This window comes from Dryas octopetala, chromosome 7 (genome assembly GCF_963921425.1).
Source record: "Dryas octopetala chromosome 7, drDryOcto1.1, whole genome shotgun sequence".
NCBI classification, from domain to species: domain Eukaryota; kingdom Viridiplantae; phylum Streptophyta; class Magnoliopsida; order Rosales; family Rosaceae; genus Dryas; species Dryas octopetala.
Genome location: NC_141372.1, coordinates 2,469,153 through 2,495,948, shown reverse-complemented (window position 1 = coordinate 2,495,948; position 26,796 = coordinate 2,469,153). Strand labels below are relative to the sequence as shown.

General features: G+C 37.7%; 3 protein-coding genes and 2 pseudogenes across 7 annotated transcripts; 1 reads left to right on the top strand and 4 right to left on the bottom strand.

Annotated features, from left to right (window-relative positions):
* Positions 1-755: 755 nt before the first annotated feature.
* On the bottom strand, positions 756-5,936 carry LOC147278397 (L-type lectin-domain containing receptor kinase IX.1-like). The gene is made up of 3 exons (XM_086252267.1): positions 5,923-5,936; positions 1,141-2,754; positions 756-960 (listed from the first exon to the last, which is right to left on the bottom strand). Exons 1-3 carry the CDS (start codon positions 5,934-5,936, stop codon positions 792-794), a joined length of 1,797 nt encoding a protein of 598 aa, XP_086108393.1. The 3' UTR covers positions 756-791.
* Positions 5,937-7,614: 1,678 nt separating this feature from the next.
* LOC147278396 (L-type lectin-domain containing receptor kinase IX.1 pseudogene) lies at positions 7,615-9,558 on the bottom strand (annotated as a pseudogene).
* A 1,183-nt stretch (positions 9,559-10,741) lies between these two features.
* LOC147278395 (L-type lectin-domain containing receptor kinase IX.1 pseudogene) lies at positions 10,742-13,772 on the bottom strand (annotated as a pseudogene).
* On the top strand, positions 13,474-18,092 carry LOC147278394 (Myb/SANT-like DNA-binding domain protein). Of its 4 annotated transcripts, none has more exons than XM_086250347.1 (9): positions 13,474-13,597; positions 14,110-14,463; positions 14,546-14,696; positions 14,979-15,319; positions 15,425-15,572; positions 15,953-16,293; positions 16,363-16,513; positions 17,041-17,375; positions 17,466-18,092. In XM_086250347.1, the coding sequence occupies exons 2-9, from the start codon at positions 14,131-14,133 to the stop codon at positions 17,982-17,984; spliced, it is 2,319 nt and encodes a 772-aa protein (XP_086106473.1). In that variant the 5' UTR covers positions 13,474-13,597; positions 14,110-14,130; the 3' UTR covers positions 17,985-18,092. The 4 variants fall into 4 exon arrangements, with proteins under 4 accessions (XP_086106473.1, XP_086106470.1, XP_086106472.1 ...); XM_086250344.1 differs by having other exon boundaries at positions 17,035-17,375; XM_086250346.1 differs by having other exon boundaries at positions 13,512-13,597; positions 14,062-14,463; positions 17,035-17,375.
* A 347-nt stretch (positions 18,093-18,439) lies between these two features.
* On the bottom strand, positions 18,440-26,554 carry LOC147278393 (RNA recognition motif (RRM)-containing protein). 2 transcript variants are annotated; one of them, XM_086251175.1, is made up of 18 exons: positions 26,339-26,554; positions 26,047-26,134; positions 25,819-25,954; positions 25,596-25,641; positions 24,029-24,101; positions 23,797-23,949; positions 23,275-23,394; positions 23,010-23,175; positions 22,807-22,919; positions 22,557-22,628; positions 22,251-22,472; positions 22,037-22,095; positions 21,819-21,903; positions 21,601-21,738; positions 21,218-21,442; positions 20,322-21,124; positions 20,042-20,208; positions 18,440-19,471 (listed from the first exon to the last, which is right to left on the bottom strand). In XM_086251175.1, the coding sequence occupies exons 2-18, from the start codon at positions 26,119-26,121 to the stop codon at positions 19,158-19,160; spliced, it is 2,967 nt and encodes a 988-aa protein (XP_086107301.1). In that variant the 5' UTR covers positions 26,122-26,134; positions 26,339-26,554; the 3' UTR covers positions 18,440-19,157. The 2 variants fall into 2 exon arrangements, with proteins under 2 accessions (XP_086107301.1, XP_086107302.1); XM_086251176.1 differs by having other exon boundaries at positions 24,041-24,101.
* Between the last annotated feature and the right edge of the window lie 242 nt (positions 26,555-26,796).

Sequence of the window (26,796 nt, the reverse complement as noted above, 5' to 3'; positions counted from 1 at the left end):
ATTCTAATACAAGAAGAAAGTTACAGGGACCGCAGTGAACAATAGCAGTGATGAAATAGAAATAAACCAATGAAATACATCAGAAAAAGTCAGCAGACCAAGGATTTAGCAATCATCATCATCCTCATCCTATGCAATTACACTGCAAAATTATTTTGGTACTAAAAGTTACTGCAAAGTTGATTTAAAAATTCCATGCATGTGCCACACAATAACCCTGGGGGAAAGTAACCGAATATGAAAGAGATCAAAAAAAGAGAGCCGGTCAAGGATTAAACGCTATATGTATTGGCAGTTCTAGCTCTCTAGAATTTGGGATGGTCGACTTTGACATGGTCGCACTACGTGCACTCTAAGCTATCTCGAAGGTCAGGCCGGCCATTATTATCATTATCCTCTTAGCAATCTGTATTGTGTTGCATTGATATCAATATCGAAAATACTCTTCTAGCCTTATTATGGCTATGCCTACGGAGGACAATGATGATAAGCCATCAATAAATTAGAAATATATGGCAATCACACCATTGAGTTCAACCAACACCACCACACATGTAATATGTTGAAACAATGCACTCTAATCAAACATAGCTGATGTTATGGAAAAACAATGGAGTTCTGTTCTTCCATACATAGCTGATGCTGCACTAACAAATTAAATAGCTGCAAATACAAAGATACTAATTCAGACTTTATATCAAAATTAAATCATACAACCATATATATAGCATGATGTAATTAAGGCAAAACTTGGACAGAAGGATATAGCTTGGACATGGCTCCATACTACTTTAACGACCCGTAGTGGTGAAGCTAGAAGTTAAAGATGCGTGAGCGTGAGAGGAATCAGCTTGTTGTTCAGCTGCTTGAGGGAGTGGATGATCATGCATGTTGTGTGGAAGTTCCGGCAATGGTGCTTCAAGCTGAAGAACCTTCATCACTTGTCCTGCTTTTGGCCTTTCCTTGCTGTTGGGGTGAGTGCACCATAATCCCACAATTAACAAGCATTCCATTTCATGTATATCAAAATTCATTTCCAATCTCTCATCAGCAACAGAGAGAAGATTTCCTGCAAGGTACAGTTGCCGAACCCACCTAAAAAGTGGCACATGATATTCTCCATCCTGGTAAGTCCTCCTTCCACATGCAATTTCCAAGGCCACAACTCCAAAACTAAACATGTCTGATTCTTTACTAGCTCTCCCTCCAGTTGCATATTCTGGGGCCATGTATCCGAAAGTCCCTACTACCCCTGTTGTATGAGTCCTGAATCGGGGATCCAAGAGCTTTGCAATCCCAAAATCACCAAGCTTAGTGCTGAAATCATTGTCCAACAATATGTTAGCTGATTTGATATCCCTATGAAGGACACACTGCTCTGCATCTTCATGTAGATAATGGAGGGCTGAGGCCAAGCCTAAAGCTATCTTGTACCTGAATTCCCATTTCAGGGTTGTTCTGCTGCCAAATAGATGCATGTCAAGGCTGCCGTTAGGCATGTATGCATAAACAAGTAAGCATTCGCCTTGCTCATGACACCATCCGATGAATTGCACCAGGTTCCTCTGTATTAACCGGCTTATTATTTTGACTTCATTGATGAAGATTTTCTCATAGTGCAGCTCAGAATCTGAATCTGCAAAGATTCTCTTCACAGCAACCATGCAACCCAGATCTTGTATGATTCCTCTATAAACTTGTCCAGACCCTCCTTGGCCAAGCTTTCTATCATTTCCAAAGCCATTGGTGGCTGCAACTAATTCTTTGTAAGAAAATCGTTTTGGCAAGGCTAGTATCTCGAGATCTCTGTTCATAGAAGGCAAATGATCATTGGAGTTATTACTGTTTATCCACTTCCTCACCACCAACCAACAAATGGCCACACCAAGCATCAAAATAGAGAAAGAAGCAACAACGACCTTAACCAAGAATGTCTTCTTCCTTTTTTCCTTGCGATTATTACTCATGTCATCAGAATCCAAATTTGCATTGAATTCCCATGAGTTTATAACATGGCGCTCACGCTCTAGTCCAGTAGCAGCTGAAAACCCAATTGTAACCCTCTGGGGAAGAACCTTTCTTAGGTCAATAATGTAAGAAAGAGAAGAAATATTGCCCACATAATTGTCAGCTGGGTTTTCCTTCTCATATGTCCAAAACACACTGAGGTTGGTGGTGGTAGCATTGTAAGTTATCAATACATGACACACCTTCCCACTGTTGCCGCTAGGATCCCAACTGGCAGTCACAACTGAGGAGATGGTGTTGTAATTGATCCCAACGTGAGGTCCTGGTGGATCCCATTCAAGGTTTGGGAAAGTGTCAAATTCAACCATTACAATTTGGTTTTGGGAAGTGGCTGCGGAACGAGTGGTGGTGTTGAACAGTCCAAGATGACTACCGCCAGAGTTGGGTGGAATCGGAAAGCCAACTGGTGCAAGAAAGAAGGCGAGTCCATCTGCAAAGTAGGTTCTGTTAAGAGTGTGGACAGTGAAAGAGAAATTGGTAGTGAAGTCTGCCAGGGACCCGTTGGCAGAGTCCCATAAGTGCAAAGGTTCTGCATACGTGGCTCGACCAACTCGGAAGAAATCGTTTGTGTTGAGTTCAATAGTTCCCAGTGCAGAAGGTGCCGCATCACCTTCGTAGAGTATGCTGTTTGCACCTGGATCAAAGTAACTGAAACTGAAGGAAAGTGGATGGCAAAAGGCAATAAGGAAAGAATTGATGAAAATGACGAGACTAAAAGTTGCCAACCTGCTTATAAGAGACATTTTGATATATGAGCGAGTAATTTGTGATGAAATTTATTCATGGATGACCAGAACGTAAGAATTATGAAGAGTACTGAAAACTAAGGAGTGTGAGTTGAGAATTATATAAGACCAAGAAGAAAGTTACAGGTGACAGTAATTAAACAATAACATTTCGAAAAAGAAGTAAACCAATGAACTATATCAGAAAAAGTCAGCAGACCAATGACATTGTAGATCGTGTTTCAATTATAAATTTCTGGCACTACCATTACGCATGACATCCGTTTACTCCTTGGTTTGGTGGCATCTATTTCCTCCTTTTTAGACTGAAGGAGTACCAAGTTTGTCACATTTCCGCGAAGCAAATTTGTGATTGATTTGATTTGCTTGCAGACATTGGTCATGACCTTTCGGTTCCTCGTTTGTGGTATTCTTCCTTGAGGAATGCTATCCACCTTTTTCAATTTACGTTTTTTACCGACCTTCTTTATTTTTCTCATTTCACAATGTACATTTATGATCAGAATCATTTATTTTTTATATCTAACTATAATGATCATCTCTGTAAAAAATCAATCAAATCGAAAATCGTTTAGTTATATAACCGTGATTAAATAAACATACGATTTTGGTAACAATTTGTTTATTTGATAACGATTACATAACTAAACAATTTCTAATTTAATTAATTTTTTGCAGAGATGATCTTCAAATAATTATTTAAATAAAATAAACAGTTCTGATCATGAAAATACACTATAAAATGAGAATAATAAAAAAGAACACCCACCTTCTTCCTTGCCTGTTGTAACACAATCTTTTGTTGACTTTGATTTAAGAAACCCCTAAACCCTAAACTCTAAACCCCTTGTTACAGTGATAGTAATGTGAATAAAATGAACATCCACCTTCTTCCTTGCCTGTTGACTTTGATAACGATTACATAACTAAACAATTTCTAATTTAGTTAATTTTTTGCAGAGATGATCTTTAAATAATTGTTTAAATAAAATGAACGGTTCTAATCATGAAAATACACTATAAAATGAGAATAATAAAAAAGAACATCCACCTTCTTCCTTGCCTGTTGTAACACAATCTTTTGTTGACTTTGATTTAAGAAACCCCTAAACCCTAAACCCCTTGTTACAGTGACAGTAATGCGAATAAAATGAACATCCACCTTCTTCCTTGCCTGTTGACTTTGATAACGATTACATAATTAAACAATTTCTAATTTAGTTAATTTTTTGCAGAGATGATTTTTAAATAATTATTTAAATAAAATGAACGGTTCTGATCATGAAAATACACTATAAAATGAGAATAATAAAAAAGAACATCCACCTTCTTCCTTGCCTGTTGTAACACAATCTTTTGTTGACTTTGATTTAAGAAACCCCTAAACCCCTTGTTACAGTGACAGTAATGCGAAAAAAAAAAAAAACCAATGGAATTAATATGCATACAGCCGACCAAGGATTTAATATGCAGGGAGCGGCTCTATTGCGGATGGAAAATTTTGCGGATGAATAAGGGTGTAAAATTTTAGCCATTAGATCTAATGAATGGCTTAGATTAAAAAATAAAAAAATTACTTTTTTATTACTTTTTTCCCCCTCACCTGTGACTCCCCTCCCTTTCTCTTTCTTTTTTTTCTTCTTTCTTCTTCTTCTCGCGACCTCACCCCCTTTTTCTTTCTTTTTTCTTCTTCTTCTTCCCGCGACCTCACCCTCTCTCTGATTTTTATTTTCTTCTTCTATGGCTTAGATTAAAAAATAAAATTATTTTTTTCCCCTTCACCTGTGACCCCCCCTCCCTATCTTTTTATGTTTTCTTATTCTTTCTTCTTTCCCCTCACCCGTGAACCCCCTTTCTCTTTCTACACCCAGAAAACAAAGTTTTCCGGCGAATCAAACAAAAAAAGAACCGATTGCCTCAGCGTCGATCAGCCGTTCTCCGGCGGAATTAAGGCGGCAGACCATTGGGTTTTCTTCCCCAGGCCACGGTGAGTCCATTGGCGTTCATCCGATCAACGGCGAGGGAAAATCGAGAATTTTTCCAGCGGCGTTGACTTTTTTCCGGCGGTGTCTCGACCATCCACCACCCCAGACGCCGAGAGAGAGAGAGAAGAAGAGACGCTGGAGAAAATAAAAATCAGAGAGAGGGTGAGGTCGCAAGAAGAAGAAGAAGAAAAAAGAAAGAGAAAGGGGGTGAGGTCGCGAGAAAGAGAGGGGAGTCACAGGTGAGGGGGAAAAAAAAGTAATAAAAAAGTAATTTTTTTATTTTTAAATCTAAGCCATTCATTAGATCTAACGGCTAAAATTTTACACCCTTAATCATCCGCAAATTTTTCCATCCGCAATAGAGCCGCTCCCTTAATATGCATACACGGAATGCGAGTTGATAATTACATAACATAAAAAATTTGCCTGTTTGTCTTAAAATATATATCAAAATAAATGCATAACTCGAAATTTCCCAAGAGAAAACAATAACATGCACCAGAAAGTTGCTGCGAAGTATATTTAAGAAACCGAAGACTTTGACATTGAATAAAAAAAAAAAAAAAAAGCCCCGAAGACTGACTATATCAAAATAACTATCTTTTTCCATTTGATTTCATCTCGCAATGTGTTGAGTGTTGGTTGGATTGATTCACTCTCTTCTTTTTATTTTATTTTTTATTGTTGCATCATCATCATCATCATCATCCTTTCCTAGAAGCAATTTCTCTGCAACACATCACAGATTGCTAAGAGGATGATGACGTCCTTGACTCTGAGAGTGCAACTAACGCAGCCATGTCAAAGTCTAAGCTTCCAGTTCAATTTTAAAAGGTACTGCCAATACATATTGCATGAAATCCTTCCACGCCTATCTTTCCTGGTATAGCATTTTCTGAGATAACACCTAGAATAATTCTATACACACCTGACATGGACCACACTACCAGGGCCGGTCCTGACTTTTGGAAGGTCAGGAGCGAAATTTAAATTGGGCCTTTAATAAAATCTTTTGCAAAATAATTCACAATTGACAAGAAATTAATTAAGAAATTTTCGATCACATCAAGAAATCAATTAGGAAATTTTTGATTGAACGTCAAGAAAATAATTGAAAAAAAAAAATTTATAAGAATATAAGAGAAAAATTAAAAGGAAAAAACACATACTCAAACATTAATTACCTTCTTGCTTTAATGAGACCTCTCTAATTTCTTTCAGATTGAAAAAGCCTGTGGAGAACAAAAAAAAAAAAAAACCAGTTTTCCACAAGACCATATGGAGAGACAGAGATCCGTCTTTGCCAATTCAAAGCAAACATGCTATTTGAATCCAACTTTTCAGAAAAAAGGCATGTACTTTTGATGAAAAAAAAAAAAAAAAAAGAGGTGTAAACTCAAGGGCAAAAAGGATCCACTGCCATGCAGATGAGGATGTTGGCTTGAATCTCTTGTGATTCACGTGAGAAGCCAAAGAAAAATGAAGCAAGTTGGCCAAACACAAATTAAGGAGATAAAAATGTGGCTTTCAACTAATAATTAAGGAAAAATAGGTTGTAGAATCCAAATTTTATATTTTAGAATAACCTAGTTTTTTTTTGTACAAAGGGGGGCCTAAGCCTAAAGAAAGAAACTAGATAACTACAGCTCTGACACAATAAGTAGAAGAGCCTAATTGCAACGAAGACATTATAAATAGACCAAACAACTATTTTTTTTAATATATATATATTAATATATACATAATATAAAAATTTGTGGGCCCCCTTGAAGGTGGGCCCTAGGCGGTCGCACTCAGTGCCCCTCTTAAGGGCTGGCACTAGGCAAGTCCATCGCTAAATTTGTCACTTTTATTGTTGTCGATCATGAAAGTGCAATGAGTAGTGAAGTCTGCCAATGCCCCAGTAGTATGGTCCCAAAGGTGGAAAGGTTTCTTATAGGTCCTATGGAGAATAATTGAGTGATTGTGTTGAGTTCACCCAACATTCCTGACGAATGCTTGGCATCACCTTCGTAGAGTAAGTTCCTTGTATCATGGTCGAATTCAGTCTTAGCGAACGAAAGTTTGGTGTGTACTGAATGTTGGATGAGGAAAAGGAGACTGAAAATTGATGAAAACGAGCATAGAAATTATGAAAAAATGTTACCTGCCTACTCACAGACATCATCATAACTTTGTGCAATGTGAAGAATCAGAGGAATCTACACAGCAATTATTTTGATTTCTGAAGCCAAGGTTTGTTGAGTGAAGAGTGGCGGACCAACAAACGTGCATGAGTTGATAAATTTATAAGATCTAAGAATTTGTGTTAGTGTTTGTCGTAATTATATCCGAGGGCCAAGCCTAGGAAAAATCTACAAGAAATTTGGTGCACTGCTAAGTCTGCTAGTGGATTTAATAAATAACAAGCACGTGACATAATTTGTTGAGTGAAGAGTTGCAGACAAACGAACCAGCATGAGTTGATATATATATATATTTTTAAGAACTAGTGTTAATGTTTATCTTACTTATATCCAAACCTAGGAAAAATCTATCCAGCCGACCAAAACCAAGGTTTTAACGCCATATGTATGTATATTGGCAGTACTATATGTGCTTCCAGGCTTCTAAGTTCTAGGTGTGGCGGATGATGTTATTTCACAACAAATTAAATAGCCCCCATATATATGCCAAACCAAGAAACCACAATACACTTGTCCACCCTCTTATAAACGTTAACAGAAAACACCAGAGAATAATAGAAAATTAGTACCCATTTTACTGTCAGAAAATTAATATCAAAATGATTGAGATACCAATCTTCAGACTAAAGAAAGAGCCTAAGGATCATCTAAAAAGTGAAAAGTACTATTCTAAATTTCTAAGGATTCATACATGTCATGTGGAAGTTCCGGAAATGGTGCTTCAAGCTGAAGAACCTTCATCACTTGTCCTGCTTTTGGCCTTTCCTTGTTGGGATTAGTGCACCATAATCCCACAAGTAGCAAGCATTCCATTTCAATTTTATCGAAATTCATATCCAATCTCTCATCAGCTGCACAGAGAAAATTTCCTGCAAGGTGCAGTTGTCAAACCCACCTGACAAGTGGCACATGAAGTTCCCCATTCTGGCAAGTCCCCTTCCACATGCAAGTTCTAAGGCCACAACTCCAAAACTAAACATGTCAGATTCTTTACTGGCCTTCCTCCATTTGCATATTCTGGGGCTATGTATCCAAAAGTCCCTACCACCCCCATTGTCTGAGTCATGAACCAGGGATCAACCAGCTTAGCAATCCCAAAATCACCAAGCTTTGTACTGAAGTCTTTGTCCAACAATATGTTAGCTGATTTGATATCCCTATGAAGGACACACTGCTCTGCATCTTCATGTAGATAATGAAGGGCTGAGGCCAAGCCTAAAGCTATCTTATACCTCAAATCCCATTGCAGGGTTATTTTATTGCCAAATAGATGATTGTCAAGGCTGCTGTTAGGCATGTATGCGTAAACAAGTAAGCATTCACCTTGCTCATGACACCATCCAATGAATTGCACCAAGTTCCGATGAAACAAGCGACTTCTGATTTTCACTTCATTGATGAAGATTTTCTCATAGTATCCAGATTCAGCGAAGATTCTCTTGACAGCAATTTCGCATCCTAGATCTTGTATGGTTCCTTTATAAACTTGCCCTGACCCTCCTTGGCCTAGCCTTCCATCGCTTGCAAAGCCATTTGTGGCTGCAACTAATTCTTGATAAGAAAATCGTTTTGGGAATGCTCGTCTCTCAAGAGCCTTATTTATGGAGGTCACATCCTTGGAGTAATTTTTTTGTACATCAATCCTGGTTATCCGCTTCTTTATCAACCACCTACACAAGGTAACAGCAAGCATTAAAATTAAGAAAGAAACTACAGCCATCACTATCAAGAATGTCTTCTTCCTTTTCTTTTCCTTGTGTTTGTTACTTATCTCATCAGAATCCAAATGTGACTTGAATTCCCATGAATTTATAACATGCCGCTCAGGGTTTAGTCCGGTAGCAGCTGAAAAACCAGTTGTAACCCATTCGGGGAGAACCTTTCGTAAGTCAATTTGGTAAGAAAGCGAAGAAGTAGTGTCCCCATAATCAGGGTTTCAGTTTTCCTCGTATGTCCAAAACACACTGAGGTAGTTGGTGGTAGCATTATAGGTTATCCATGCACTACACACTTCTTTTTGCCGGTGCTAAAATCCCAACTGGCATTAACAGCTGAGGAGATTTTATTTACATTGATCCCAACATGCGGTCCAAGCGGATCCCACTCATTTGAGAAGGTGTCAAACTCAACTGTGACAATTTGGCTTTGGGAAGCTGCGAAATTAGTGGTGCTGTTGAATAATCCGAGAGGACCACCAGCAGAGTTAGGTGGAATTGGATAGCCAACAGGAGCAAGGAAAAACGCAAATCCATCACTGAAGATTTCCTTGTTGCGAGTGTCAATCATGAAAGTGAAATGGATAGTGAAGTCTGCTAGTGACCCTGTAGCAGAGTCCCACAGGTGCAAAGGTTGTGCATAAGTACACCGTCCTACGCAAAATAATTGAGTGACTGTGTTGAGTTCAACCGTCCCAAATGAAAGCGTGGCATCACCTTCATAAAGCACGTCTTTCGCGTAATCAAATTGATTTATAGTGAAAGAAAGTGGACTTGCAAAAATTGGACGAGCTAAGAGAGACAGAAAATTGATGAAAATGAAGAGACAAGCATAGCAATTAGTATTCAAGTAGTGAAGATCACAAAAGCTTGCCTGCCTGCAGCTTGTAAGAGACATGGTGAACTTTGTGCAGAGATGCACACAACAAAAAATCTCTGAAATGAAAAGAATGAAAGAAAGTCTACATAGTAATTATTCTGAATTCTGAAAGCAAAGCTTGTTAGTGAAGAGTGGCAGACTAGGAACGTGCATGAATTAAGAAATATACAAGGACAAATGCAGAATCTGATTTTGTCTTTATTGTATGAAGCAATGGAAAAGCCTACCAGAAAGTTGCTGCATGCTTTTTTGTACTAAAGTTGCTGATTGTTTATGTAAGAAATGCCATGCATGTGACATACACAAAAACACTGAGGGAAAGGAACCAAATATGAAATACATCAAAAAAATTCAGCCGACCAAGGATTTAACGCTATACGTATTGGTAGTACTAGCTCTTTAGAATCTGGGACGACCGACTTTGACATGGTCACATTAGATGCACTCTCAGATATCTCTCTAAGACAAGGCCAATAGGCCATCATTATCCTAGCTCTTAGCAGTCTGTATCGTGTTGCGGAGATATCAATACCGACAATTTGCTTCTAGGCTTTAGCCATGGCTACGGACGAAGATGATGAGTCATCAATAAATTTAAATAAAATAACAAAAGATTGCAATCACCATTCAGTTCAATTGATAACATTGAAATTCTCTCAGCATCATGCTGAGGACTGAGGAAGTGTCCTGTCTGATATTTTTAGTACCACTATCTCTTCCATTCTTGCAACCCAAATTTTTGAATAAGAAGAGTGGATACTGAATCTCCAGGAACAGAGAACACTGAATTGGCCTCTGTCCTGAACAGAGTTTATGCTAGATATATATGGCCAACAATACACCATTCGCATCAAAATCATTTTATATTTCATAAACATATTTGGAAGGCCAACCAAAAGTTGATTAATTAGGTTCCAACTTCTGTGAAGTTCTGTTCTTTACATACATAATTGATGTTGGTCACTATTTCATTAACAAATTAAATTACACCGTATGCAAAAGCAAGTTGAGCAACACCAAACAAATAGTAGCATCGACAACAAAGATACTAATTCATATTTTATAGATCCGAAATCACACACCATGTAGCTTGGTGATAGCAGAATATTTGCTTAAATGTCGTACATTTTTCATGCTGGAAGTGATGAGTTGAAGGAATGGTCAAATCAGTTATTTGATGAGCATGCATAGCCTTGGAAATTTAGGTAATGGTCCATGGAGATGAAGACCTTATACCATTTTGTTGAGGCAGTGGATGATCATATTCACGCCTGTCGTGTGGAAGTTCCGGCAATGGTGCTTCAAGCTGAAGAACCTTCATCACTTGTCCTGCTTTTGGCCTTTCCTTGCTGTTGGGGTGAGTGCACCATAATCCCACAATTAACAAGCATTCGATTTCATGTATATCAAAATTCATTTCCAATCTCTCATCAGCAGCAGAGAGAAGATTTCCTGCAAGATACAGTTGCCAAACCCACCTAAAAAGTGGCACATGATATTCTCCATCCTGGTAAGTCCTCCTTCCACATGCAATTTCCAAGGCCACAACTCCAAAACTAAACATGTCCGATTCTTTACTAGCTCTCCCTCCATTTACATATTCTGGGGCCATGTATCCGAAAGTCCCTACTACCCCTGTTGTCTGAGTCCTGAATCGAGGATCCACGAGCTTAGCAATCTCAAAATCACCAAGCTTAGTGCTGAAATCGTTGTCCAACAATACATTAGCTGATTTGATATCCCTATGAAGGACACACTGCTCTGCATCTTCGTGTAGATAATGGAGGGCTGAGGCCAAGCCTAAAGCTATCTTGTACCTGAAATCCCATGGAAGGGTTGTTCTGCAGCCAAATAGATGATTGTCAAGGCTGCTGTTAGGCATGTATGCATAAACAAGTAAGCATTCGCCTTGCTCATGACACCATCCAATGAATTGTACCAGGTTCCGATGGATTAACCAGCTTATTATTTTGACTTCATTGATGAAGATTTTCTCATAGTGCAGCTCAGAATCTGCAAAGATTCTCTTCACAGCAACCGCGCAGCCTAGATCTTGTATGATTCCTTTATAAACTTGTCCAGACCCTCCATGGCCTAGCCGTCTATCGTTTGCAAAGTCATTGGTGGCTGCAACTAATTCCTGGTAAGCAAATCGTTTTGGGAAGGCTAGTCCCTCAAAAATAGTCTTTATAGAGGTCACGGCATTGGAGAGAGACTCTTCATCCGCTTGCATACCACCACCAACCTACATATGGCCACGCCAAACACCAAAATGAAGACGCAAACTGCCACAACCTTCATCAAGAATGTCTCGTTCCATTTTTCCTTGTTTTTTCTACTGGTCTCATCAGAATCCAAATGTGAATTGAATTTCCAGGAATGTATAACATGGCGGTCAGTGTGTAATCCTGTAGAAGCTGAAAAACCAATTGTAACCCATTCGGGAAGAACCTCTCGCAAGTCAACATGGTAAGAAAGAGAAAAATTGTCCACATAAACAGGAGTTGGGTCCTCCAGGATTGTCCAGAACACACTGAGGTTCATGGTGGTAGCATTGTAAATTATCAAAATATCAGTCTTCTTCCTAACGCTGCTGCTAACATTCCAATTACTGGAAGTAACAGAGGATGAGATTGTATTTACATTGATCCCAACATGGGGTTCCGGGGGATCCCACAGTGTGTTTGACCAAGTGTCAAACTCAACTGTCACAATTTGGTTTTGGCGTACTCCAAAACAAGTGGTGGTGTTGAATAATCCAAGAACACCACCACCAGAATTGGGTGGGATTGGATAGCCAACAGGGACAAGAAAAAAGGCTAACCCATCGCTAAATTGTCCACTGTATTGAGGCTCAATCATGAAACTGAAATGGGTACTGAAGTGTGCCAGTGACCTAGTATTAGAGTCCCAAAGATGCAGAGGTTGTGTATATGAGCACCGTCCTACGCGGAAACAGTCATTGACTGTGTTGAGTTCAACAACTCCTAATGAAGGAATGGCATCGCCCTCATAGAGTATGTTTTCTGTATCAAGGTTGAATTGAGATATAGTGAAGGACAGTGGACGTGCATTGGAATCAAATGGATGAATCAAATGGTTGAATTGAGATATAGTGAAGGACAGTTGACAGAAAATAATGGATGAAAATGAAGCAATTAGTAGCTGTTACCTGCCTGCAGCTTATAGACATTGTAACAGCTTTTTGGAAGATGTGTATACATCAAAGAGAGAGAGTTTGTCTAAATTGATTATTATGATTTCTCAAGGCAAGGCTTATATATAGGACGTGTGCATGAGTTTAGCAATAAAAGATACTTATGTTGTTGTCAAATTTATGTTTAATTGGCATGTCTTAATTAAATATCCAAGACTAGGAAAAATCTACTAGAAAGTTGTTGCAATGCTTCTAGGATTCCAGGTATATGGAGTTATGGACGATGATGATGAGGAATCAACACCAATCAGTTCAACCAACATGCGACACATGTCACATTATCAAACAATGCACTCCAATTATGATGGAAAAGCAATCCAGTTATGATATTATATATTTTGTTGGTCTAGTTATGATATGATATGATATTGTATATTGCAGACAGTAATAATAAGATACAAACTAAGCTAAGATTGGGGCTTTTTTCTTATTTAATAAAGGTACAAAGTGAAAATGAGAGAAAAGATAGAAAAGTAAAAAAATACATGCTTGTGTGAGATGAGATCGGAGGAACTCCTCTTGCCAAGTATTGTTCTTTGGGTGGTGTCATTGCTGAGTTGGCTGAGTCTGGGATTGTGAGCTATGGGCTTGTCCAATTAGCAAACAGTGTTATTGGGCTTAAGACAACACTCAAACTTGATCCACTCTACTTCATTCGCAGCCCTAGGCCCTTTATGATCCACTCAACTCTTGAGAAAAACAAAAGGGTTGCCGTTGCCTCCGTGACCAAACAACTCGGGCGCTTTGCCCTTACTCCGGATTAGGGTTAACTCTTTGGCAATCACAGATTTTCCCAGGCGCCAACCAGACCCTGGAAAATCAGATTCTCACTACAAACAGGTAAAAGCACCAAACTTTTTGACCCATTCTGAATATGAATCCTACGCTTCTATATCTCACTATCACGTACATACTTTCTTCTCTGGCACCGAGAATTTTGGCCTAAATTACTTTTATAACGACCATTGTCAGAAAATAACTCTAATACATGTATTGGGAATTTCATGACATTCATGTTCAATAATATAAAACCGAAAAAAAATAAAATTTGTTAAAGTTGCAAAGCTAAGATTCAGTTCTTCAAGTTTTGTTTAGTTTTCTTTCAGGAACCGGTCCAGCAGCTTATAATTCAGCCATTTTTCTTCAAATTTGTTTCTTTTCACTTTGGGTACAGAGAATTTGTATATGGCTTTTCCTTAAAGTAAAAACTCTTGCATTATCAAGAATTAGCTTATATTGTGTGGTTTACTGGCTCCACATTTTTGAAACCCATTTATGTATGTTATACTTTGTTTGAGTTTCAGCGCTTCTTTGGTAAAACTTTGTTTTTTTGGGGGCTCTATGTATGGCAGTATTAATTCAAGGGGAAAGAAATGGGTTGCCAAACTGTGGCAAGCAATGATCGTTCGAGGACATATTGGACACCTACAATGGAACGTTACTTTATTGATCTTATGTTAGAGCAAATGCATCGAGGAACCAGGATTGGCCATACTTTCAACAAGCAGGCCTGGACAGACATGCTGACTGTGTTTAATGCAAAATTTGGATCCCAATATGACAAAGATGTTCTAAAAGGCCGGTATACGAATTTGTGGAAACAATTCAATGATGTGAAGAATATTCTTGGTCAGAGTGGGTTTTCTTGGGACGAAACTCGTCAAATGGTGGTAGCTGATGACTACATATGGGATGCTTACATCAAGGTGCATTGCTTCTCTACTCATTCTTTATAGTAAAACTATCTATTATACTGCAACTGTGAAATGACCCATTGAATACGTGTAGGTTCACCCTGATGCACGGTCATACAAAACTAAAGCTGTGCTGAACTTCAATGATTTGTGCCTGATTTATGGGTATACAATTGCTGATGGAAGATACAGTCGATCAAGTCATGACTTAGACTTTGATGATGAAATTCAAGGAGTAAATATGGGTTTGTGTTTTTCCTTGCCATAAACCTGAGGCTAAGGTTTGGTTTGTTGTTTGGACTGAATAATGTCTGATTAATATTGTAATTTAAGAGGCTACTCACTGTGTGTCAGGTGGGTGTAAGAATAAGGAAAAGATTAAGATATGACATGAGAGGCCTGTAATTTGAATTCTGTAACATAACTGTTCTCATGATGGTTGACTTTCAAACATTAATTCTACTAGTGCACATGTGGATCATATGCATTAATATGAGATGACAACTTAAACATTTCTCAATATGTAGGTGATGGAATGGGCAGCCTTGCTCCTTCAAGTAGTGAGCGTCCAAGGACAGATTGGTCACTAGAGATGGACCAATATTTCATTGAGCTTATGCTGGACCAAGTAGGAAGGGGCAACAAGACTGATAATACATTCAACAAACAAGCCTGGACAGATATGCTTGCCTTGTTTAATGCAAAATTTGGTCCCCATCATGGCAAACGGGTTTTGAGGCATCGATACAAGAAATTGTGGAAGTACTATAGCGATGTAACAATTATTCTAAAACAAAATGGCTTTTCCTGGGATGAAATACAACAAATGATTGTAGCTGATAATGATGTTTGGGATGCTTATACAAAGGTACACTGACATGAAAAGTTTCATCATTCATCTACTTATTCTTGGTATTGTTCTTCTTCTCAATTCATTCCTTTCAAATAACTGATTGATACAGAACTATTGCAGGCAAACCCACATGCACGGACATATAGAACGAAAACCTTGCCAAACTACTATGACTTGCTCCTAATATTCGGAAATGAACCTGATGTTTTGGTCGACAATCATTTGCATCCGCAGAAACACCTTGACGACATATCACAAATAAAAGCAGGTGAGTTACAACTACCTGCACAATATTCAAAAAGATGTAAAATAACTAGAAAGGAAGATGGGAACCTCATACTATTCTTTCTAAAATGTGATATGTTAAACAATGACATATGAAAGTTGCTGGTCTTTCAGTTTTCTCATAACCACTGATGAGGAAGTTTTGAGAGTATATCAATCATGAAAAGTTTCTTCTTTGTTTCTCTCTTTATAGCTTATTTTTATGAAAACTGAAAGCAGCTGAGTTATAGACATGGAATGTTCGTAACATATTTTTATGATTATTTCATCACGTGTCTCTCCTTTTTTTTTTCCTTTTTTGTGTGGTCCCTAAATCTTCTAAAGAATGAAGAAGTTACTCCAAGTAGATCTTTAATTTTGTAGGCGAAGGAAAGGAGAGCCAGACCCCAACTGTTAGTGATCGCACAAGAACATATTGGACACCACCAATGGATTGTTATCTCATTGATTTGTTACTAGACCAGGTGCATAGAGGAAATAAACTAGGGCAGACATTTATAAGTCAGGCTTGGATTGACATGGCTTCATCTTTCAATGCACGATTCAGATCTCGCCATGACAAAGATGTTCTGAAGAACCGGTACAAACATTTGCGGAGGCAGTACAATGACATAAAGGTTCTTCTTGAGCAAAGTGGGTTTTTGTGGGATGAATCACGAGAAATGATAACAGCTGAGGATCATGTTTGGGACGCTTATACCAAGGTGAAATTTCCTTCTTGATTGACCCAAAAGTTTATTAATTTTGCTGCTACTTACATTTAATGCATGCAGAGCCATCCTGATGCTCGATCATATAGAGTTAAAACTGTGCGAGGCTACAACAAATTGTGTGTTATATTTGGAGAAGAAAATTATAATGGAAGATACAGTCGCTTGGCATGCAATGCAGATCCTTGTGGTGAATTACCAGTTTTGATGACTTGTATGCTTTCGTTACCTTCTCATAGTAATCTGCTCTACGGTAGCTTGTGGGATAAATTAAAAAAAAAAAGAAGTTCCATTGATTTGGTGCAATAAAAATGAATTTTCTTGCCTATTTGATTGTGTTAAAATGCATTTCTATGTTACTTTGACTAATATCAAATACCAGGTGAGGCAACAAAGCAATATAAGTAGATTTGATGTTAACTCTTATTTATAATTGTTCCTGAATGTAACTTATAAGCTTGGAGTGGTATGGATGCAATCTGCCCTGTATTGGTCTGAACTAAAGTATTAGGTTGTTATACAAAATGGAGTTCCATCTACAGAAGCCCATAAATTTATCATACCACTAGAGAGTAGCATAAATGCCACAGTTTCTTTGATCTCGTATGCTCTTAAAGAACTTGAATGCCATATGTAGAAGTGTAATTATTGCATTGTGTTTCAAATTAAAAGACAATTCAATGGATGTTTTGTATCCTCATGTTTCTTTACTTGTTTTAACAAATTAAATTGTAGGTACAGACAAAAATGACCAATCCCACAGTGTTGCTGTTCCTTTGACAATAGATTGGACACCATCAATGGATTGCTATTTTATTGATCTTATGTTAGATCAGCTGCATAAAGGGAATAAGATTAATCACACATTCAATGAGCAAGCATGGGCTCACATGCTTGTATCATTTAATAAGAAATTTGGACTCCAATGCAATAAAGATGTTCTGGAAGATCGCTATATATGCTTGGTGAAACAGCACGATTACATCAGCACTCTTCTCAATCATAGTGGATTTATGTGGGATGAAACTCAGCAAATGATAACCGCTGACAATGACATTTGGGAAGCCTACATTAAGGTGCATTCCTCACTCTTTAAAAATAACTGTTTATATCTTGACAACTTGTTGATCTGTAGTGCCAGTTCTTTATGTATAATCTGCTTGCAGGAACACCCAGATGCTACCTCTTACAGAAATGCATTCTTAGGTAGTTATAGTGATTTGTGCAAGATTTGTGGAAGTAGTGAATTAGATGGAAGATTCAGTGGTCAAGTTGTAGGCATGGAAGCTGACCCTAATTTGTCGGGAAAAGAGGTGGATGGAGCATCAGGAGATCTACAATTGTCAATTGAGGACATTGAAGTATCTGATCAACAGAAAAAGAGGCCAACTGCGACGCCACCAGACTCAGAACGTTCTAAAAAAACACAGAAAACAGACAAGGATATGCAGAAGGCTCTCACTGAGATGGTAGGTGTAGTGACAAAATTGGCAAATAATAAAGAAAAAAATAAGTATACATCAATAGAAAGTGCAATTGATGCACTTCAAGCTATACCAGATATGGATGATGAGCTTATGTTGGATGCTTGCGATCTATTAGAAGATGAGAGAAAGGCAAAGACATTCTTGGCCTTGGATGCGGCACTGCGGAAGAAGTGGTTACTGAGGAAGCTCCGTCTATAGCTAGTCACCTTTATATATGGTCTTCAGTTTTGGAAGATAGGAATTCCGTCTGTATTAATTATTATAATAACTTTTTCATTTTTCAAAGCCTAAAGCATGCCAGCAATTTTCTTTATCTGCGTTCATTCTTTTAAAATTAAAAGTTAAAACCTTCAAATTAACAATATGATGTCATGAAAATGATGTTTTTTTTTTTGGTGAATAAAATGATGTTTGTTTAACCCTTCTAATTGGTTTTGAATTTCAATTTTGGAAATCCAATCATAACAAAACTAAGAACATAATGAGCACACTTTATATATGCTCCCGATAAGAATATTTTCAAAATTAAGTACCCATCTCCAATCCTGCAAAGTCAAATGAAAAAAAAAAAAAAAAAAAAAAGGGAAAGTAAAAAATGGATCGGAAACTGCTTAGTCAAGGACTCAAAATGTTCCCAATTTCACCAAATCGAAAAAAGCACCAAGAATTAAATAATTGAACGAGGGAAGATATGTGATACATCTCAATGGTGAAAAAACAGATCAGGAATACTCTTACTCTAACTAGAGTAGCAGAAACAGCAATCGAGCCTGGTAAATGCTGCTAAACCGAATAAAATGCTAAGACTTAACTCTAACTAGAGTAGCAGAAAACAGCAATCGAAACTGGTAAATGCTAAACCAAATAAAAAGCTAAGACAAAGCTTTTTATATAAATGCGAAGTACACTGCATATAAAAAAGATCAAAAAACAAGGGGAAGATTTTGATGGCTTCATTTCACATATTAACGAATCTCCCCTAATGGATTTACTAAACCAGCACCAAAATGTGGCATTAGAAACGCAATGAAACACCTACACCTTGGTCATTGTAACACAACTGAGAGATATGATACCTTCAGGTGGAATTATAATATGTTTGGCTCAAATATTGGTTAACAGAACCAGATTTCCTCTTACAGGATGTCACTAGTCACAAGAAAAGTCGGAACTCTATCACGTTGAAATCAAAGAATTCTTCTTCCAAAGCAGAGCCTCCAGCTTAACTCCATCTTGAACCTGGACACCACTTCATCTAGAAACATGGCACGTTGGCACCTCAATGTTGAAAATGACCCACGAGATTCAATTCCTCAGAATTACCCCAGATTCCCAACTCTTTTCCAAAGGAAGAGCACTTCAAGGATAGATTCACTTCATTCGTCTCCTCCTATCCCTGTCTCTTTCTCTGCCTCTATCTCTGTCGTGGTCATCCCTCTCTCTACTTCCACTTTTCTCACGGTCCCGATCCCGGTCCCTCCCCTTATCACCGTCAAAGTCATGGGCTCTATCTCTGTCTCTATCCCGCTGTCTTTCCCGGTCTCTGTCTAAATCATGTTCCCTTTCCCGGTCTCTGCTTGATGATTTCTGTAGGGGGCTATCACCTTGGCTTCCACTGCGGTACCGCTTTCTTGAAGTATCACGGGTACCATCATCCCGTCTGTCCCTCTCAGAAGATGTTCTCTCTGGAGAAGCCAAAAAAGGGAAATTATAAGCATACGCCTCAAGCAGGCAAGCATTATAAACAAATGGGAATTCAAATAAACTCCACAATCTCAACAGAATGTTGTTACCCAAACAAAATAGGACAAAAATATTACTCGTATTAAACAGGTTTATGGATTATATAATAAATTACAAAAATCTTCCTTTTCTCGTATGCAGAACGAGTAGCTATTTTTTTCCTTTCCAGAAAAGGAAGAAAAAAAGAAGAGGAAAGAATAATTTCCCTTCTTGAAGTAATAGATGATAGAAAACCTGCTAACTTCAACAATAATAAAACTACCATAAGGTTAGAGTAATATCTGTTCTACATTTAAGTGTTTAGGCCACGAAAATCACTCTAAGCTTCTTACCAATACTTCTGTTAATACCTGAAACAGTCTGAACTAGAGATCAAGGATATACAGATACATATACATATATATATATATATATTAAGTTATTAACTAAAAGAGACTGTGGGGAGATCGGAAGATATATAACCCTAAAAACTAAGAGCACATGAAAAATATATAGAAGTGGAGAGCACTTACTACTCCCAGATGCATCTTCACTAGAATTTGATAACCCGTACTCTGATTCAAGCCGTTTCCGATGAATTGCAACCTTCCTCTCAATTTCTTCAGGATTTTTGATTCCCCGCTCTTCAAGAGATTCACGATATTCTATCAAAGCAACTTCCAAACGTCTTAACTTTTGCCTGCAGTAATACAGTCAAGCAAAATATAAGTACATTTTCCCAAGGTGTCCTCAAAGCATTGCTTCCTAATAGATGAAACTTGACAGAAAGTCAATCTAGAAGTAAGATACAACCTCTGCTCCTCACTTATTCCACTGTCAGGTTGTGCTGGAATGCTTGCATCAGTTGCAACCTCCACCTCATCAGCTTTACTGGCACCATCACCAGCATTTTCACTTCCAGAGGATGAGTAGCTTAACCCAAGACCCCTATCACTTCGCTTTTGTTCATCATCACTATCATCATCCTCTCGCGCCCATTTAGAGGCTGGTAGAACAGGATCACTTTTCTCTTTCTTTGTTAAAACTTTTAGTTCAGGCTGCGGAATGGGAAGGGTCTGAGCCAAGGGTAAAAACCCTTTCCCTTGAGACTGTATCTCATCACCTACATAACGATTCCATCCAGACAGTCCCACTGGGTCTGGTTCAATATTCGTTTCTCTACGGCTACTTGAATATCTAGCTGAGCTTGAATGGTTCTGTGCATATTTCAAGTCATCATCTAGTTCATATCCCCTTTGTTTTTCTGCCTCTTCAAGACTAAGCAATCGTGCAACCATCGTTTCTCGACCACCAATAAGAGACAATCCATTATGTCTGCAGCGTCTTTCCAACTCAGCTAGGGGAAGACTCAATAACTCCCTCATAGCCGCTCCTTTGCCCATTGCCAAAGCAGCATCTTGGTTGGTCTTAACAGCATCAACTGTATCTTCAGAAGTGGTCTTTTTTTCTATTTCAGGTGCATCACCACATATGGAGTGAAAGGGAACCACACCAGAGTTCCCAGACCGAAGGAAAGTAGCCCGTAATCCATTCACATAGGCATCTGAAAAAAGAAACCAGTCTGCCCACACTTGCAATACTTTCAGAACTCTTTCCTGCATAATTTCAAGTAACGATTACTTTAACATGAGATAAAATTATGGTAGGATGTAACTACAGCAGTATGAATTACAATATATATATCTTACCTTAAGGGCCTCAGCAGTGATCCTTCCTGTTATGCTACGATACAAATCATTAAAACTCTCCATTATGTCTGGTAACGTAGCTTCAAATTTGGTGCGGTATGCAGATGCATTCTTTACAGGAGCACTGCTATTGTGAAGCACATCAGAGACAAGCATGAGTCTTGCAACTTTGGTTGGGATAGGGGTCTCCTTAAGAGTCAAAGATTCTGTCAGAACCTCAACTATCTGCAGCACAAAAACAACATGAGAAATATGTAAGCACAAAACGAGTCTTTTTTTCTTCCTTCTCTTTTCTTTTGATACTCTCTGCTAGTTAATAGAACTCCGCACATATTTGTGAAGTTGAATAAAAACTGATAAGTGAGTCTATTATCGGCATTTACCTCGCCAGCTGCATCAGCATTGTCCAATGCAAACCCCATAGCATCCTTTATCTGACTCCTCTCCAACGTTAATGCACGCAACATATCCTCAAACTCATCCCTTTGGGAATCAGTCAGTGTTCGTTCTGGCTCTACACGCTACAATATTAATGAAAAGAGAGTTACACCATGAAAAGTAAAGAAACTAAATTCATCCTGCTCTCGCATGTGACAATTACCCTGCTTCTTCCTGCAGCATATGTGGTACCAGACTCTTTTTCATGCTCTGGGCTTTTCACTGTCGGCAGAGGTGGTGGAATCCATCTGGAAATAAAATAAATGTAAATTTCCATCACTAATTCTCTATCATGGTACAATACACCAACTTATTACTCAAACCTATGTAGCTATCAAAATAACTTGGTCACAGAAAGAGAAAAAAGTAGGTCTGATTTACCTTCCACTACCAGTTATCATAATGAAAGGTTCTGTTCGCCACCGTTGCAGAGTATCACCCTGCATTCATGACAACAACAAAAAATCTTCAGTCTCTTACATTATATATATTTTATCAACAAAAATCATGTCGTTTTACCAAAAAAATAGACAAAATATTTACACAATTGCCATGAAAATGATACATGCCCATTGACATGTAACAAAGGATTTACCTGAGCAAATGAGTAGAGCCTCCAAACATAGTAAGTATGTTCTTTCGAACCAAGCTCAAACAAGAAGTTGAAAAGAGGATTCCCTCTACCTCTCTCCATAATAGCTTGTTCAAAGGCACACCCGCCATCCAAAACATACAAAGCCATTGTATCAATCACATGGTGGAGGTGATCATCCTCCGGTGGAACAACCATTATATCAGGAACATTTGGAGTAAGAACCTATTCACCAAAGAGATCCAAAGTAAGAATGGAAAGATTATTAGAAAAAAAAAATGCCAACAATAAAAGAACTAGTTAACATACCAGTTCAGAATTCTGACTAGGGACAGAAGTGACAGGCGGGCCTGATGGACCAGACAAGATTACAGTGGCACCCTGTCAACAAAAAAATGTAATGTTAGTTGCAATGATCCATGCGCACTCTTAATTGATGCTGAGAACGTCAAATCATTTCTAAGCACATAGTTAGCCTGAAAGCATCAAATTCAGAAAAAGTGATCGACATATGCAAACAATTTACAGCTAAGTTAATATGGTAAAAAATGAAACAAACCTCCTTACTCCTGATGGCCATATGTCCTGGAGGGGGAGCAGGTAGAGCTTGGGATGGGAGAGCTACAGACTTGCCCCACCCAATCTTCAACTCATATTCATAAACAACCACCCCTAAACATAGAAAACAACTCAGATTCGCATTGCAGGCAATATCTTATAAGGGAATCCCTCAATTGTGTGGTAATCACAATATAACCAAACCTTGCATTTCATCCTTCGCCGCCTGTCCATCAGCTCGATTCATGAAAGCCACAAAGCCACAATTTCTTTGACGCCTTCGCTCCTCCTCTGTCCTAGGCCACATTATTTTCACACTAGCAATAGGCCCAAATCTTCCAAACGTTCGCAGAAGAAAATTTTCGTCAACCTAGACATATCAAGAATAATTTGATAAATTAGACTGACAAGTCTTTCGTATCATAAGCAACAGAGCACTAGGTAAAAAAGTTCTCCAAAAAGACCAAACCTTTGGTGAAAGATTTCCAACATATAGATTAGTAGTTTGTGGATCACCATCATCAAATGATCCAAGAAGCTTTCCACTTGGATCAAATTCATCAGGCAGTTCATCAAACCGACTAGATGGCTGAAAGAGAATGACCTTAGTGAATATATGTTTTTAAACAACATTGATGCAAAGATAAAGCATATGATGTACAAGATAAAAGATATAAATTACTTTTATAGAATAGAGATGTAATAAAACACAAATCAGAAATTTGTTTGATGACGACAAAGAATTTTAGTGCGTAAATAACAAATAACACCATACACAAATAAGATGCCAAAGTGTATTTGCATGTATTCACTAAATCTAAATCTACTCAGATAGACTTGCTCAAATACTGCAAAATAAACCAAACAAGATATATTGTGAACTGAAAATGTCATTTAACCAACACATAATACCTATACCCATATGAAAAGATATCATCCAAATCATTTTTCCTAGAAGATCGAAAACCAGTTCATACAGGGAAACACATACCACAGAAGACTCATTGTGGCGCCCATCACGCCAATGTTCACGCTCTTGATTTCGCCTCTCCCTCATCTCCTGCTCATGCTTCAGCTCCTCCATAAAATGATCTATGTTTCGAGACTTCCCTTTTTCTTTCTCCTTCAGCTTTTCCTCCTCCCTCTACAATGTGTAATGGACAAGATTTAGAACTAATATACCAGGAAATTCACTTTTAAAAACTACAAATGAAATCCATTACCTCCATACTGACCTTCTTCTCAGATTCTTTCCCTTTGGATGCCAAAGGAGGTGGTAAGAAAGATGGAACATACCTGCAGAAGATAATTTAATGACAAACTTGCTTGTTACCGAAGTTCTTTTCCTGGACAGTAATTAAATACAATAGAAAAGAAGAAGGGGAAGTGGGGAGATTAGTGGTACATGAACCATTCAACCATAGCATACTTCTAACTTAAGCCCTTTGTAACAGCATAGCTATAGGGCCTGTTTGGTTCCTTCATCCTAAAATAGTTTTTTTTTTTTTTTTAAATCATGAAGGCATAGTGTAAAAACATGCAGCCAAACGAGTTTTCAGAACAATTTTTACGAGGCAAGCTTGGAAACAAAAAAATCGTAGAATTTGTTATCAGTTTTTAGTTTATAAATTATGTAATGTAACTAAACTATTGAAAAAAAAAAAAAAAACATATGTAAATATATAGATACTAAAAGCTACTGTTTTCCACTGCTTTTGTAAAAAAATAAAATTATTTAAAAACTCAGCCAAAAAGGCCTAGAACTTCCATTGTTTCTACAAGATGATTTAATAAGCTCCATCTGAACACTAGATTTTATCACTTCAAATGAATGAGGCCTTGAAGCCCAAGTTTTGGTATAGTTATTAATCCAAACAACATTACACCTGCAACTCATGAGTCATGATCAACTACATGTAACTGAATAGGTTCATGTAACACTCGGAATAGACAGAATATTGTATATTTACACACTAAGAACTTCCATTGGACCAAACAATGATCTAAATTTTACACTAATACAAAGCAATAGAACTAACAATGTTTCATATGAACTTAGCATTTGTTCAATTTTCCATCCAACTTCAGAACTTCCAATTTGGGACCACCCTCTAGTTTATCAAATCCAGTAACTCATGGTCCAGACCAACGGCGCAACTTCAAATGACTGATTATTGTGCTCTATATTCCATTCAGATATATTTCTTCACATGTAGATTATCATATAGCTTGAAAAGTCTCATGCACACATTTAAGAAACACAAAAATGCCAAAATATGATTATTTGATCGTGTCAGCCATATTTTAGTATAATATGCATATGAACATACATATAAACTAAAAATCTAAGTAAAGAAGTAGAAGTAAATGCTCAATAAGATATTCAAGAAATCAAAGGATTGTCATCATATTCAATTCACTAAGAATGAATATTAGCAAGCTCACAACACAACTTTATCAAAGAAAAGAAGTTAAAAGACAAAATGTGTGAGCAGTATGCTTGCTTTATCTGAAATCTATGGTTGAATACTTGAAAATCACTCCTTTTCTTGATTGGAAGAAGAATAGCATCATAGAAAAAGTTTGATTATTGTGATTCCATTGAGTAAAATAACATGAATAAAATCAGTATCCACTTTTCGTTTTCCATTTTTCTATTTTAAACATTTACAAACCTCAACAATACAAAACCCATATGAGGATATCAAATCATCACCAAATATAATCGTCCTAGTTACAATGCCTTATCAAAGAGTATTGCAGCATGGTTAAACAAAAGCATTTCTTTACCTACTCCCCTTCTTTGGAACAGATACCCCATCTTTGGACTTTTCACCTGCCATCCGCGAATGAATAAAAAGGTCCATATTTTTATTAAAGTGTCCCGATAATAATAGAAAAGTATTTTACTTATCCATAGCATGAAATGACATAATATGAAAGCAAAACACTAAGAACTGAAACTATCAAAACTGGAACAAAAGGCAATATAGAGTTCTTCAGATATACTAACCTTCAGAATCAGTCTTCACCTTCTCATTGGGATTGATTGTTCCTCCCCGAACAAATGCCTTCGACCCGGGTGCATTATCCCCTTGAAATGACTCTACGAACTCGGCGTACAATCGAGCTGTTTCATCCTCCGCTCTCTAAAATCAAAGGCCAAAACAAAAGTAATATGTCAGTAAATCTCTGTTCCACAGAATCCCACCAGCTCAGTAAGGTTAATCAATGGCGACACCTTTTTCTTTGCCTCTTCCTCCTCTCTGTGCTTCTGGAAGGGAGTCTTCTTCCGCGTAATGGAGAAAGAACTCATTCTGCATCAACTCCTGAAAATCAATTCGACAAAACGCATCAAAATTTACAACATGTGCATAATGCACAGAGAATATTCATCAACATTCAAATACTTTAACGGCAATTCAAAAATTATTGAAAAATAAATCCAAATTTGATTCCCCACATAAAATCAATATCATGTTTTCAAGTTTCCAAATTGCTTTCAGCTGATCGACGGAACCAAATCTACTTACCCGAGAGTCTGGCCAGCCTGAGGCCTTTCTATCACTGCAAAGCCCTAACCCTACTATTCGGATTCCGATTCCGATTCCGCCTCCCCAAACTGTGGAGGAGGACGACGACTATGAAACAGAGAACGATCAGAACTTCGGAAGGGACTCCGCGAGCCCTAATTGTAAACTCGGGGTTCGACCGCAATATCGGTTTACTGAATACTGACCTACTGTAAAACAAAGTGTTGCACTATTATTGCCCATATGATATATGTTTTTCCTTTTTGATAACAAGGTGTATGATATGGCCCCAAAAAAAGAAATTGATAATAAAGTGTGTGATAATATTTGGTAGACTATTTTATCATTTATGGTAATTGGTAAGTTAAAAAAAGAACTAAAATGGTAATTTTAATTTTTATATCATAAAAAATAACAATTTTATAAATTTAATATAAATTTCTAGTAATTTTTAAAGC

What these genes read in the sequence shown, in the direction of transcription:
- LOC147278397 (XM_086252267.1), bottom strand. An exon ending in GCCTTGGAAATTGCATGTGG is followed by an intron (nt 961 to 1,140) that starts AAGGAGGACTTA and finishes CAACAGCAAGGA; the next exon opens with AAGGCCAAAAGCAGGACAAG.
- LOC147278394 (XM_086250344.1), top strand. Translation starts at nt 14,131, where the DNA reads ATGGGTTGCCAAACTGTGGCAAGCAATGATCGTTCGAGGACATATTGG. An exon ending in CATATCACAAATAAAAGCAG is followed by an intron (nt 15,573 to 15,952) that starts GTGAGTTACAAC and finishes TTAATTTTGTAG; the next exon opens with GCGAAGGAAAGGAGAGCCAG. An exon ending in ATTACCAGTTTTGATGACTT is followed by an intron (nt 16,514 to 17,034) that starts GTATGCTTTCGT and finishes ATTAAATTGTAG; the next exon opens with GTACAGACAAAAATGACCAA.
- LOC147278393 (XM_086251175.1), bottom strand. Translation starts at nt 26,121, where the DNA reads ATGAGTTCTTTCTCCATTACGCGGAAGAAGACTCCCTTCCAGAAGCAC. An exon ending in AGGAAGAGGCAAAGAAAAAG is followed by an intron (nt 25,955 to 26,046) that starts GTGTCGCCATTG and finishes CTTTGATTTTAG; the next exon opens with AGAGCGGAGGATGAAACAGC. An exon ending in TGAAGATGCATCTGGGAGTA is followed by an intron (nt 19,472 to 20,041) that starts GTAAGTGCTCTC and finishes TGGCTTCTCCAG; the next exon opens with AGAGAACATCTTCTGAGAGG.